We start from the raw sequence: 14,727 nt of genomic DNA, 5'->3' as shown, positions 1-14,727 counted from the left end.
TAAATTAATATATATCTATGATATACAAACCCTTAGCCTAATTTTGATTATGTTCTAAAAACTAAGTGCCAGTGATTGTATATAGATTCCCTTCTTAAACACTCGTTTGTTAAACATGTCATTTGAAATATGTAAAAATAAATGTTAATAAATTCTTTAATAAAAAAAAACCAGCATGGTATTGGCACAAAAATAGACCAGAAGATCAATGCAACAGAATAGAAGATCCACAAAAAAAAACACGTACCTATAGTCAACTTTGGAACAAACACAGCCTATTCAATTATTGATGCTGGGAAAACTGGGCAGCCACATACAGAATACTAAAACTTGATCCCAGCCTGTAGCCATGTACAAGCATTAACACAATGTGGATCAAAGAACTCAGTATCAGACCTGAAACCACTACATGAATAGAGTAGGAGAGACACTGAAACTCATAGGCACAGGCAAAAACTTCCTGAAGAGAGACCCAGGGTGGTCACAACAGACTGGAGAGACTCAACAAATGGGACTACCTAAAAATAAAGTGTGGGACTGGGAGTTTAACCTAGTGGTAGAGAGCTTGCCTAGCATGCACAAAGACCCGGGTTTGATTCCTCAGTATCACATACATAGAAAACATCCAGAAGTGGTGCTGTGGCTCATGTGGTAGCACTCTAGCCTTGAGAAAGTCCAAGGACAGTGCTCACCCCGAGCTAAAGCCCAGAACTGGTAAAAAAAAAAAATTTTTTTTTAAAAAAGTGTCTGCATGGACAAAGGCTAGTTATGCCTAAAATAGAAAGAGAGTCAACCAACTGGGAAAAGATATTTACCAATAATACATCAGACAAATGCTTAATATCCAGTATCTTCAGGAAACTCAAGAAATTAACACCCCCCCCTTCCCGCAACCCAACAAACCAATCACTAAATGGGCAAGGGAACTAAAGAAAGACTTATCAAGAGGTTAAAATGGCAAAAAAGAAAAAAACCCACACGAGAAAATGCTCATCATTCACAGTCATCAAGGAAATGCAAATAAAAACACCCCAATTAGAATGGCCAATATTCTGAACTCAGACAACAACAAATGCTGGCAGGGTTTTCGATAAAGAGGAACCCCTACTGCACTGCTGGTAGGAAGGTAAACTAAACTAGTACAGCCACTCTGGGAGGCAGTTTGGAGGTTTCTCAAAAAACAAACCTTCCCGACAATCCCACCATACCACTCCTAGGCATCTACCCTGAGCATCATAACGCAGGATATGATAAGGACATCTGCTCAGCCATGTTAATCTCTGCACTATTCACAATAGCCAAGCAATGGAAACAACCCAGATGCCCTACTGCAGATGAATGGACACGGAAAATGTGATATATATAAATATAAAATATATATAATATACATACACACACAATGGAATTCTAAATAGATAGCCACCAGACATTCACTAGAGCAAATCATGGTGAGACCAAATGAACAAAAGGCACATGGTCTCCTTGATATGTGGATATTAGATCCAAACAGTACAAGAGCAATGACTCAATATTTGGGTACCCAAGATTATGGACATGGTCTTGGAGATATGAACATAACTACATAATCTATGATGGGACATATACTCTACACACATGTTATATATTATATAGATTATATTATATAGATTATGTATCTATGACATACAAACTCTCAGCTTAATTTTAATTATGTTCTAAAATCTATGTGCCAGTGATTGCATATAGATTCTCTTCTTGAATACTGTTTGTTAAACATGACATTTAAAATATGATGTAAAAATAAGTGTTAATAAAATCTTTCAAAAAATATCTATACTACCAGATTTACAAATGAACCTTAATGTTATTTTTCATAATAGCAAGAAGTCTAATAATTACAGACTTTTAATTATGATGCATACTAACATTCTACTAAACAAATGTTGCTGCCCTGCCCAAAGGATGATATGAACTTAAAACTTTTTCCTTAAACCTTCAAAAGTAAAATATATTTTTAATTTAAGATAACAATTCACAAAAACTATAGCGCTTAATTGTTCCAGGGATATCAGAAAGCACAAAGTGAAATACAACAACCTAAGATACTTACTTCTAAATAATTCAATTTCTAATGTGAATATTTGCTCACAATTGAGTGAACAGGCCAGAGATAAGACTTATTCTTTCCTGGATCAAGACTGAGGAAAGCACTCTCAGCACCCCACCACAATGAGTAATTTTTGCTAACTGGCACAAGTAAGACTTAAAAACCTTTTCAGTACTAGCAAGCCAACTGCCTGTGAGAAATGAAACAGTACTGGAATGAAGGCATGGCTCAAGGCAGGATGCTAGCCTACCCTGACTTTTTGCTAATTATTTTGGAGTTGGAATCTCAAGGACTTTAGATAATGGACAGGCTTAAAAATCACAGTCCCTCAGATCTCTCAGCCTCCTGAAAAACCGTGATTATAGTTAGGGGCAAATCATAGGCCCAGCCGGTATTTTTATATATAATCTACATTGATCAACACTGTATTTGGATAATTACCAAAATTTTGAGATACTGAAGCAAAAAATCACTATCAAAAAGGAGTAGTGACTGATACCACCAAGTTTTGAGCTAGTCTTAGAAAATGACTCAAATTCATTATCATCCTTAATGTTCAAGTAATTTTCACTTTACTGATAAACTTCGTTAAAGTACCTCTGAAACATGAATCCTGTTCGGACTCCAAATCTCAGGCACAGCTGTAATTACACAGCTATTGCCAAAAGAAAGAATAGGGAAAAGGAATTCTATTTCTTTCCCATAATCTAAACATATTTGCCAACAAGAATATTTATTTAAAGCAAAAAATAACATGAAAAGGAAACACATACCTCTACTTCATCTCCTTCACTAATTTCTTTTTTTATGTCAGGTGGTGGTGGTAATCTAACTTCATTAAATGGAACCTGGCGTTCTGGCTGCCAACTGAAGGATAAAAAAGGAATGAGCTTAATTATTTAGCAATCTCTAATAAAGAAGGTATGACTATTAGTACAATTCTTTCTGCTTAGTGTTATGATATATTCAATAGTCTACAAATAAAATAGGATGAATTCAGCGATGACTTATTTACAGAACAAAATCGTGACATTTTCAGCTGCCAAATAAAAATGTTATGATCAACATATCTTAAGTACAACTACATGACTTGTCACAAGTGACACAGCTTATGATAAAACAAAACTGTGTAATTCTTTCTAGTATACATATATATATATATATATGCACAGTAGTACCAAACAAAAAATTATCAACAGTTTGGTCTGGAAATTGGGTACATATCAACTAACTACCCAACCCATGACCTCAAAGGTAGAATAATCCTTACCAGGCTTGGAAAATCCAGACTTCAACTATTAGCACTAGGTTGAATGTATGTGTATCTTATCATTAAAAATTTACTTTCATTAATCTTTGTAGCAACTACAAATATAGTAAAGTATTAATCTGGTTGTTGTTTACCATTTTTATTGTATAAAATGACTTTTTTTTTTTTTTTTTGCCAGTTGTAGGGCTTGAGCTCAGGGCCTGAGCACTGTCCTTTCTCAAGGTTAGAGCTCTACCACTGGAGCCACAGCACCACTTCCAGCGTTTTTCTATGTATGGGTACTGAGGAATCGAACCTGGGTCTTCGGGCATGCTAGGCAAGCACTCTATCACTAGGCCAAACTCCCAGCCTGTATAAGATGAATTTTTATAAAGTTTGGGACATACATAAATGTTGATAAAGTCATTACTGAAGAGTGGGTTCAGCAGAAGCTGACAGACAGATAAAAGATTTTAGCTGCTTTCTTTTCACCATGTCTGTCTAGATAGCAGTTGCTCAAAGATAAAACACACAAACACTAGCTTCTACATGAAGTAGCTTAGCTGTGGGGGCAAAGTTCTTGTTAGATGTCTAATTGGAAGAAAAAAAAAAAAAACAACACTTCCTAACCAAGTCTACCACAATCTTTTCTCCTTTGAGACTATCTACTCCTCATATCTATAAAATGTTAATTCTAACAAATATCAAGCAAATAAAAATGACCTAATACATTAGTTTCAATACAAAAAGCCATATAAGAGAAGCCTTATAACAATACTATCTTGACATTTAGGGCTCTTAAAAATTGGGCTCAACACTATTTACCATAGCAAAGATATGGAACCAACCCAGATGTCCCTCAGTTGATGAAAGGAACAACAAGATGTGGTATTTATACACAATAGAATTCTATGCTGCTGGCAGAAAGAACAATATTGTCCCATTTGTAAGGAAATGGAAAGACTTAGAAAAAATCCTATTAAGTGAAGTAAGCCAGACTCAAAGGAACATAGGCCCAATAGTCTCCCTCATTTGTCATAATCAGTAGAAACCTTAGATTCTCCTAGCAGAGATTCACAATAGAACAAAATCTAGATACATAAGGCCATATAGTATGACGCAAAATGTAAGGACCTCCAAGATATAGAAACAAAAGCCATATAATGAGTTATTGTTGTCCTTAATGTACTATGTTATCTCTTATCTCTTTTGCTGTCCCTTGGCTATCTCATATTGTTACAATATTTCACCTGGTTATCTGATATATTTTATATATGCTTACCTGGTTATTTGAAATAGGAGAGGGAAGGGGGAAATCAAGTTGTGTGGGGGGAGGGGGGAAGGGAAATGGGGACCATGACATAAGAAAGGGTATCAATATTCGTGAAGTAATGCATCTTCTATCTGGTGAATATAATGTAATCCTTCAATTAATTACAATAAAAATATATGAAAAAAAATATTGGGCTCAATATACTAGAGGCAGTACTCAAGCAATGAAGAGCCTGCCTAGCCAGCATTCATTTTTAAAGCTGACACTGCTGAAAATAAACAAGGGTTAAGGGAAAGAGAAGGAGGGAAAGGAAGTATGGGGGAAGGGAGAAAGGCACATTATATGCCATCTATTTCTGCATAAACAATTACTGAATCATATTCATATATTTTGGCTAAGGGACAAGAAAAATGCAAATTGTGGGAAACAGCAAAGGTTATCAAAACTGACTGACTTGAAACCGTAAGATGAATCAAATACACAAAGCACTTCTACTCACAACAAAATGACCTCCCACTGACAGTAAGAAAATTCAAAAATAAACACCTTGGCACTACCAATCTTGAAAATTTAAATGTCAAATAATAACTTACTTATTTTCAAAAACAACTGTGAGGGAGTCTTCATGAACATCTTTGATAAATCCCTGCATAAAAGAAAAATATGTTATTAAAAACCATTATCAATATTAACAAATGCTACAACTCTAAAAATATATAAGGATATAAAGATAATATGTAATACTGAAAGGATACAAGGCTTAAAATTAGACTGGAGTTTGCTTTTTCTCTGTGCTCACAATAGGCTTAATTAACCCCCACTATCTGGTTTTTTTCACTTAAGGTTCCAGGCACTCTACCAGTTGAGCCTCATTTCCACTGCTGGCTTTTTGCTAAAGACAGTGTTTCAGGGACTTTTCTGCTGGTTTTTTTCACTTAAGGTTCCAGGCACTCTACCAGTTGAGCCTCATTTCCACTGCTGGCTTTTTGCTAAAGACAGTGTTTCAGGGACTTTTCTGCCGAGTTAGCTTTAAATTTCAACCTCATATCTCAGCCTCCTGATTTAATTATTAATGCTGGCTGAGTCAGGGCCTTTGGCATGCTTAAAAGCAAGCACTCTTCTAACCTAAGCCATACCACCTCCTAGCCCCAGAGAGTTTGATTTCCACCGTTTGTGAGATATTTGACCCTTCAATTTATCAATCAGTGTGAACCTCTTTCTTCACATAACACCTATAATGAAATTAGCAAAGTAACAACACATTAGCTAAAAGAAACAATATTTACTACTGTGTTAAGAGCCAAGTATCTGGAACCTGACTGCCAGAATTCACAACCTAACTCTATTACTTGTATGTTGACAAGAGTTTTTATGTGATGAACTGAATGATCTCTTACTTCATGAAACTGAAAATTAGATATTTAGCACAATAACAGAATAAGGACTCAAATTTTATGTTATAAATATTATAGTTCAACTTTAGAAAATGATTTTTTTGGCCAGTTCTGGGACTTGAACTCAGGACCAGGCACTGTCCTTGGACTTTTTGCTCAAGGCAAGTGCTCTGCCCCTTGAGCCACAGCATCATTTCCAGATTTTTCTTAGTAGAAAGCACTGAGGAACTGGAACCAGGGCTTCAAGAATGCTAGGTGATCACTCTACCACTAGGCTACCAGTCAAAATATGACTTTTTAAAAAAGGTACATGCCTTACCATTATTGTCCTACTTATTTTACCCTTTCCCTTAATAAAATAAAACTGAGCTGGGTGCTGATGGCTCAAGCCTGTAATTCTACCTATTCAGGAAGCTAAGATCTGAGGATCATGGCTCAAAGCCAGCCCAGGCAGGAAAGTTCATGACACTTTTTTTTTTGGGGGGGGGCAGCGATCATGGGGCTAGAACTCTGGGGTCAGGGCACTGTCCCTGAGCTCAAGGCTAGCACTCTACCACTTGAGCCATAGAGCCACTTTGGTTTTCTGGTGGTTGAGAGAAGAATCTCATACACTTTTGTGCCTGGGTTAGCTTTGAACCACTATCCTCAGATCTCTAGCCTCCTGAGTAGCTAGGATTACAGGCATGAAGCACCATAAAGGCTCTGTGAGACTCTTTATCTCCAATTAACCACCAGAAAACAGGAAGTGGCAAGTGGCTCTACCACACAGTGTTAGAGCAGTAGCCTTAAGCTAAAGAGATCAAGGACAGCACCCAGGCCCAGAGTTGAAGCTTCACAACTGACAAAAAACAAACCAACCACTAAACAGGGCTAACTAACCTAGGTAGCTCATACCTGTAACTTCTCAGAAGGCTAAAGCCTGAGGATCATGGTCCAAAGCCAGCCAGAGCAGAAAAGTCCATGGGATTAACTCCATTTACTCACAAAATAAAGGAAAGTGAGTAAAGTTAAATAAACGTGGAGCAGTTCAAGCTCAGACAATGCCTATAATATTTAAGAGGCTTGAGATATGAGTCAAAGCCAGGCTGTGAAAACTGGATATCCAATTGCAGAAAACTAAAAGGGAATCCTATCAGTCATCCCACACCAGTACCAATTCAAAATGCATCAAAGACCTCAATGTAAGCTCAAAAGACATGAAGTTATTTACAGGAAGATATAGGAGAAATATGAGGACTCCTAGGCACAGGCAGGAACTTTCTGAGTAAAGATCCAGAAACACATCATAAATAGGATTTATTAAGACTAAAAAAGGTTTTGCACAACAAAGGACAGTTAACAAGCTAAAAGGACAATGTACAAAAATGGAGATACATCAAACAATGGCCTAATATCCAGAATGACAGCCAATAGACTGAGAAAAATCTTCATCAGCAAAACATCTGACAAAGGCCTAATATCCAAAATATACAAGGAGCTCAAAAAAACCTCCCCCCTAAAAACTAATAAACCAATCAAATGGGCAAAATAAGCTTCAAGAAAGAGTAAATAAATACAAAGGAACATCCCTGGCCATTAAGGAAATGCAAATCAAAACAACTTTGAGATTCCAACTTAACCATAGTTAGCTGGCAACCATCAAGAACTCAAACAATTAACAAATGCTAGCAGGAATGTGGGGAATTGCACTGCCATTGGGAATGTGACATAGTACAACCTAGAAGGAGGTTTGGGGCTCCTCAAAACACTAAACATGTGGGTCGGGAATTTGGCTTAGTGGTGGAGTGCTTGCCTAGCATGCATAAAGATCCAGGTTCAATTGCTCAGTACCATATACATAGAAAAAAGCTGAAAGTGGCACTGTGGCTCAAGTAATAGAGCACTAGCCTTGAGAAAAGTCCAAGACAGTGCTCAGGCCCTTAGTTCAAGCCCTACGACTGGCAAAAAAAAAAAAAAAAACACTGAACATGTAACTTCTCTATGGACCCAGTCATATAACTCTTGGTATCTACTTAGATTATCACAAGTCAGGATAGTTGTAGTGTACTTAAAATATGTTGATCATAACATTTTTTATTTGGCAGCTGAAAATGTCATGATTTTGTTCTGTAAATAAGTAATCACTGAATTTATCCTATTTTATTTGCAGACTACTGAATATATCATAACACTAAGCAGAAATAATTGTACTAATAATTATACCTTCGTTATTAGAGATTGTTAAATAATTAAGCTCATTCCTTTTTTATCCTTCAGTTGGCAGCCAGAACGCCAGGTTCCATTTAATGAAGTTAGAAAGATGACATTTGCAGAGATATGGACCTACAAATCATGCTAAGTGAAGTTAAGCCAAGCTCAGAGAGACAAACAGCGTATGCTTCCTCTCATATGTGGAAGCTTGATATAAAATATAACTGGACATGATAACTTACAAAGTACTCTAGACATTCACACACATACAAACGGTCATACTAAAGGAGATTATCTTTGGGGAAGAACACACAAAGGTATAACTTAACATTTAAAATACTATTTACTGAAACAAACGTAAGGAAATGGGTCTTGCTGAAGGTGGTGTTTGTTTTTGTTGAGAGAGAGGAAGGGTGAACAAATGCTATTCAGAATACACTATGTAACTTGTGAGCAGGGATGGGAGAGGGAAAGGGAGGTGGGGGAGTAAAGATGTTCTTTTCCAAAAAAAGGAAATGTACTCATTACCTGACTTATGAAATGGCAGACCTTCTGTACATACCTTAACAATAAAATTTTGTAATAGTAGAGTGGAAACCTTGAGCTGAAGAGCTCAGGGAAAACACCCAGGTCCACGGGTAGGGCAGAGGCCTTGCACTGAAGAGCTGGAGGCAGAGTTCAATTCAAGCTCTATGACCTCCCCCCCCCCACAAAAAAGTCAAAATACCACAGATTCCATTTCATCCCAGTTAGAATGACCATCATCAAGAACACAAACACTAAGAGATGCTGATGTGGATGTGGGCAAAAAGGAGTCCTAGGTACACGGTTGGTGGGAATGTCAACTTGTTTGACCACTCTGGACAGCAGTATGGATGTTGCTCAAAAAGTTAATCAGAACTACCCTATGATCCAACAATTTCACTTGAGTATTCATCCAAAAAAAATTCTAACAGGATACAGTAAGGCCACCTACACAACCATGTTCATTACAGCACTATTCACTACAGCAGACATGTGGAAGCTGCCCAGATGCTGCTCAATGGAGGAAAGGATCAAGAAAAGGTGGTACAGGGGCCAGGAGTTTGGCCTAGTGGTTAAAGTGCTGGCCTAGCATGCATGAAGACCCGGGTTCGATTCCTTGGTACCACATATAGAAAAAAGCTGGAAGTGGTGCTGAGGCTCAAGTGGTAGAGCTCTAGCCTTGAGAAAGTCCAAGGACAGTGCTCAGGCCCTGAGCTCAAGCCCAGGACTGGCAAAAAAAAAAAAAAAAAGATGGTACATTGTTTGCTTATTTGAAATAGGAAAGGGGGAAAGCAAGATGATTGGGTGGGGAAGGGAAATGGGGGCAAAAGCATAAGAAAAGGTATCAATATGTGAGAAGTAATGCACCTATTATCTGGCGAATGTACTAGTGGTATATACAACAATGGAATTTTAAAACCATGCTTAGAATAAATAATACTACAGCATTTACAAAGAAGAATCTGGGGGAAAAAAATTTAAGCCAGATCCAGAAAGACAGAGATGTGTTTTCTCTCCTATGTGGAGATTAAAATTAACTAATAAATATGTAAGTAAAACCTTAAGGAGAATATTCGAGTGAACACAGATATGGTAGATTTAGAATTGTGAATTCCTTAGAAAAACTAACAATTCAATAAAATAAATGACAGGAAAAGGGGTAGGACTTAGTGATGGGAGGTAGCATATAGAGGAAAGAAGAGAATGAAATAAAATTCAAAGCATATCCTACAAAATTAAGGAAGTTGAGGGGAGGGGTGAAGGTGAGAAGGTTGATAGAGAATGTTGAAAGGAGTGACACTGATCATGATCCACTGAATGCGTAAACTGCGTTGTTAAATGGCAGACTTTGTACATTACTCTAAATTTTTTTTTAAAAAAAGTAAGAACAAAGACTGAAAGCCAGGGTAGGCAGACAAATCCAGAGATTTCTATCTAAAATTAACTAATAAAGAGCTGAAAGTTCATGTATGGTTCAAGTGTCAGAATGCCAGGCATGAGCATAAAAGCTAAGCAATCGCATGAGGCTCTGATTTATAACTAAAATTAGTTTACTTCTTTTTGGTAAACAATCTCTTTTCCAAAATGCACAGATAATATGGAAAAGATCTAGAGATGCTCATAACTAAGCTCCAACTTGACACAGAACCATCTCTTTTTTTCTCAGCTTCCAAGTCAACTTAAGCCTAGTATGGATCGGGTTACATCTTCACTCAGAGTGAGTTTTCTTAGAGACTCCATTCTCTCCTTTTTTCGGGTCAAAAGCTCTTCAGAGCTTTTAGATTCTCAAAGATCTTTGTGTAACAAGCCACCCGTGTCCAGGTACATCAATAAATGTGGCTGTTCAACTCATTAAAAAATCAGTTGACCGTCTTCATCTGAGTAAAATTGCTTAAAAAAAAAAAAGCCATGAGACCTAACACATTAAAGGACAAACCACAATAAAACACTTTATTAAAAAAAATTTTGGGGGCCAGGAGTGTGTAGCCTAAGTGGTAGAGTGTTTGCCTAACATGCACGAAGACCTAGGTCTGGTTCCATGGTATGACATACACATACAAGGCACTAGCCTTGAGAAAGCACAAGGACAGTGCTGAGGCCCTGAGTTCAAGCCCCAGAACTGGTACCCCTCCCCCAAACAAAATTTCAATTGGGGATTAAAAAATAGACATGACTTGTTCAAAATTTTACTCTAATACTATGCAATGTTGGGTTAGCAGTCCTTGAAACTTGTATAGCTGTAATTCACACTTAAAAAAGGAGTGAGGGCACTGGTGGCCCGCTGGTTTGAAGCCAGCCTAGACAGGAAAGTCCATGAAACTTTTATCTCTAATAACTACTCAGAAAAGGTTAGAAGTGGTACAGTAACTAAATGGTAGACCACAGAGTACCTTGAACAGAGAGAGACAGTACCTAACTCAGAGACAGAGCACAGGCCCTGAATTACTCAGGAAGCTGAGATCTGAAGATCTCAGGCCCGAGCAGAAAAGTCCCTGTGAGACACATCACCAATTAACTACCTCAGAAAACCAGTAGTGGAACTGTGGTTAAAATGGTAGAGTTCTAGCCTTGAGCCAAAGAGCTCAGAGACAATGCCAGGGCCTGAAGTTCAAGCCTCATAACCAACAACAACAACAACAAAAAAAAATGTGTGTGTCTGGGCTGGGAGTTTGGCCTAATGGTAGAGTGCTTGCCTAGCATGCATGAATACCCGGTTCAATTCCTTGGTACCACATACACAGAAAAAAGCCAGAAATGGTGCTGAGCTTCAAGTGGTAGAGCTCTAACCTTGAGAAAGTCCAAGGACAGCGCCCAGGCCCTGAGCTCAAGCTCAGGATTGGCAAAAAAAAAAAAAAAAAAGTGTGTGTATATTGCTATCAGAACAAATTCCTCACATATACTGTGAAACCCTGGGTAATTAGTAAATATTTTTCTGAATACATATTAACTCCACTGTACCAAAAACTAGCTTGTTCAACTATATGTACATAATACTGGTCAAAAAAAGTCACTCCTTCCCCAAAATAACCCATTAAAAACACTAAGCAGAAGCTAAAGCATAAAATCCAAGAAGTGAAAAACAGAAGACAGACTGCAGCAAAACTTGTAAATCTGCAAAGCAGTCTTAAAAAAAAAAAAAAAAAGGTTTATTCTACAGTAATTCTAATAGTATTACCATTCTAATTAACTAGGCAAGTTCAATCTACCAAAAAAAAAAGGCAGGACTGGGATCATAGTCTAGTGTTAAGAATGCTCGCCTAGCATGCACAAAGACCCAGGTTCCATTTCTGGTACCACATATACAGAAAAAGCCAGAAGTGGCGCTGTGGCTCAAGTAGCAAAGCACTATCCTTGAGCAAAAAGTGTCCAAGGAGAGTGCCCAGGCCCCAGGAATGGCAAAAGGGGGGAAAAAAAAAAACTGGCAGTGAAAAATGAAAATCAAGCAATTCAGAACCCTAGAAAAATAAAATCTTGGAGAAGAGGGGTAACAGCTGGATTGTCACTTTTTTTAAGTTTTATTATAGAAGTGATACACAGAGAGGTTACATAAGCAATGTAATGTGTACATTTCTTTTTTAACAGTATTACCCATTACCCCCTCCTTATTTTCTCCCACTCCACCTCCATCACTTATCTTAATAATAAAGTATAACCGACTGTATAAATGCAAGTAACTCGTAAGCCTGAAGCTTCTCTGTTCCTCCTCCCAACCTGCGCTACTCAATTGAATTACTTTTGACATGTCCAGGTTTCCTTCTCCAGTTCCAACTGCCTATTATCTCATTTGTTTGTATGTTATAGGATGTATCATGCAAATACCTTCATAAGTCCTAAAAACAAGTACACTTTCCACTACCACAGCGCCATACACCATGTAGCAGGCTCTTTCCCAATCAAGAAACATTTTTATTCTTGCCCACTTAAAAATCTGAATATTGGGGTCGGGAGTTGGCCTAGTGGTAGAGTGCTTGCCTAGCATGCCCAAAGACCTGGATTTGATTCCTCAGTACCACATACATAGAAAAAAGCCAGAAATGATGCTGAGGCTCAAGTGGTAGAGCTCTAGCCTTGAGAAGATCAAAGGACAGTGCTCAGGCCCTGAGCTCAAGCCCAAGATTGCCCACCCCCCCAAAAAAATCTGAATATTAAAAAAGCTGTCATTACAACTTTGGTTGTTTAAGGGAACATCTTCTAGTAATGACTTCCGTGGTCAATAATGCACATTCGTTCATAGCAATCATTTTGGTCAGCACTTTCATACTTATAAATCCATCTATATTAGAAAATGAATGTTTTCTGAAATATGAAGTAGGAATGGCCTTTCCACTTCATATTTTGCAAATAAGTCAAAATGGATGTTTTCTGAAATACGAAGTGGGAAGGGCCTTTCCACTTCATATTTCTCAAGTAAGTCATCACATATTTTCAGCTTTCTCTAACTTACTAAAGCCTCAAAAACCAGCTTTCGGTTTGGAAACCATAGCAATTAATACTTCTAGTTTCTGTATTATTTAGTAAGTTAATTCAAATTAGATGCCTAACAAGCCACTAGAAAACTCTGTTCATCATAAGAAAATCCTTTATTCCAGGGCTGGAAGGTGAGCGTAGTGGTAGAGTGCTTGCCTAGCATGCAAGAAGACCAGGGTTCAATTCCTCGGTACCACGTACATAGAAAAAAAGCCAGAAATAGTTCTATGGCTCAAGTGGTAGAGCTCTAGTCTTGAGAAAGCTCAAGGACAGTGCCCAGGCCCTGAGTTCAAGGCCCAGAACTGGCCAAAAAAAAAAAAAAAAAGTCCTTTATTCCAGTACTTATACAACTTTCACAAACAAAACATTAATGTCAATTATGTTTGAGTACGTATTGTCCACAATCTTAAAAAGCACACTGTTCCATTGTGATACAATACTATAAATTAAATGTAAAATCAGGGAAGGGGGACATCAGTACCACTTTGAAATAATCTAAACAAATTAAGGAAGGAAAATCCTTAGTGATTCAAAAAAGTGGCCAGCTATACAACAACCAATTTGTTTTATAGATATAATTAGCAGCTAGGAAAATAAAATGGACAAAAGCTTTTCTACTTACAACAGCAATTAAAAATAAATCTTACAAATGCCCTCAATAATAAGATACAAATAACCAATCTATGTGCAGACATCTCTACTAATTATAAATATAAAATTAAGACAAAAGAATCATTCTTAGGCCTCGATCCTGTAGACATTCCCCTAAGATTAACCTATTAATATGAGGTGAAAAAGCTGACCTGAGTAAGTGTCTCAGAAAAAAAAAAAAAAAAAAAAGAGCTCGAAGCTGTGGCAAGTGGTAGAGCACTAGCAGTCACCAGAAAAGCTCAGGGACAAGGCCCAGGCTCTGAGTGCTAGCCCAAGAGCCAGAATCAAAATAACAAAAAGGAACTAAAAAGATCTGGAAACAATGGTTCAAGTATAGCTCCTGCCTCCAGGTATGAGATCCCCCAAGTTCAAAATCCTAGGAGGGGTACACATGACAAAAATACTGTATGCACAAAACATTCTTTTAACCATAACAATGCAAATAGAGAAAAACACATTTTAAAGTAACATAGAAAGTGGTGCTGTGGCTCCAAGTGGTAGAGCACCAGCCTTGAGCAAAAAAAAAAAAGCTCAAGAATAGGGAGTTCTAGCCCCCAGATGGGAGGGAGGGGTCCAGGGACATAATACAGATTCGAAAAACATTCATCCAAGTCATTTAGGAAGTTTCTCTTGGGAGATTGGGGGGAGGGGATAGGTTTGGGGCCTTGAGCTCATGTTGCTCCAGAGCCACAGCTCTACTTCCAGATTGTTCAAAGGCTACTTGAAGATTAGAGTGTCAAGGACTTTCCTACTTAGAACTGCAATCCTCAGATCTCAAGCCCTCCATACTGGCACTGGCAATATATGCTTTTAAACTCTTACTTTTAAACAGTATTGAGATAGTAGGTAACTGGGTTAACTTAGAAAAATGAAAATATGTTCATTCAAAGAG

General features: G+C 37.7%; 1 protein-coding gene across 6 annotated transcripts in view; it reads right to left on the bottom strand.

Moving 5' to 3' along the window:
- The window catches only part of Fxr1 (FMR1 autosomal homolog 1), a 66,178-nt gene that overhangs the window by 35,852 nt on the left and 15,599 nt on the right, over positions 1–14,727 (bottom strand). For all 6 annotated transcript variants that reach the window (XM_090342505.1, XM_090342541.1, XM_090342514.1 and 3 more), the window contains exons 2-3: positions 5,202–5,254; positions 2,860–2,953 (exon numbers count right to left, since the gene is read on the bottom strand). In XM_090342505.1, the coding sequence (XP_090198631.1) occupies positions 2,860–2,953; positions 5,202–5,254 (147 nt within the window). The remainder of the gene's footprint in view (positions 1–2,859; positions 2,954–5,201; positions 5,255–14,727) is intronic.

The sequence above is a fragment of the Megascapheus bottae genome, chromosome 1 (assembly GCF_031878675.1).
Source record: "Megascapheus bottae isolate mThoBot1 chromosome 1, mThoBot2.hap1, whole genome shotgun sequence".
In the NCBI taxonomy this organism is placed as follows: domain Eukaryota; kingdom Metazoa; phylum Chordata; class Mammalia; order Rodentia; family Geomyidae; genus Megascapheus; species Megascapheus bottae.
The sequence above is the reverse complement of the archived record's forward strand: the minus strand, read 5'-3'. Positions and strand labels throughout refer to the sequence as shown.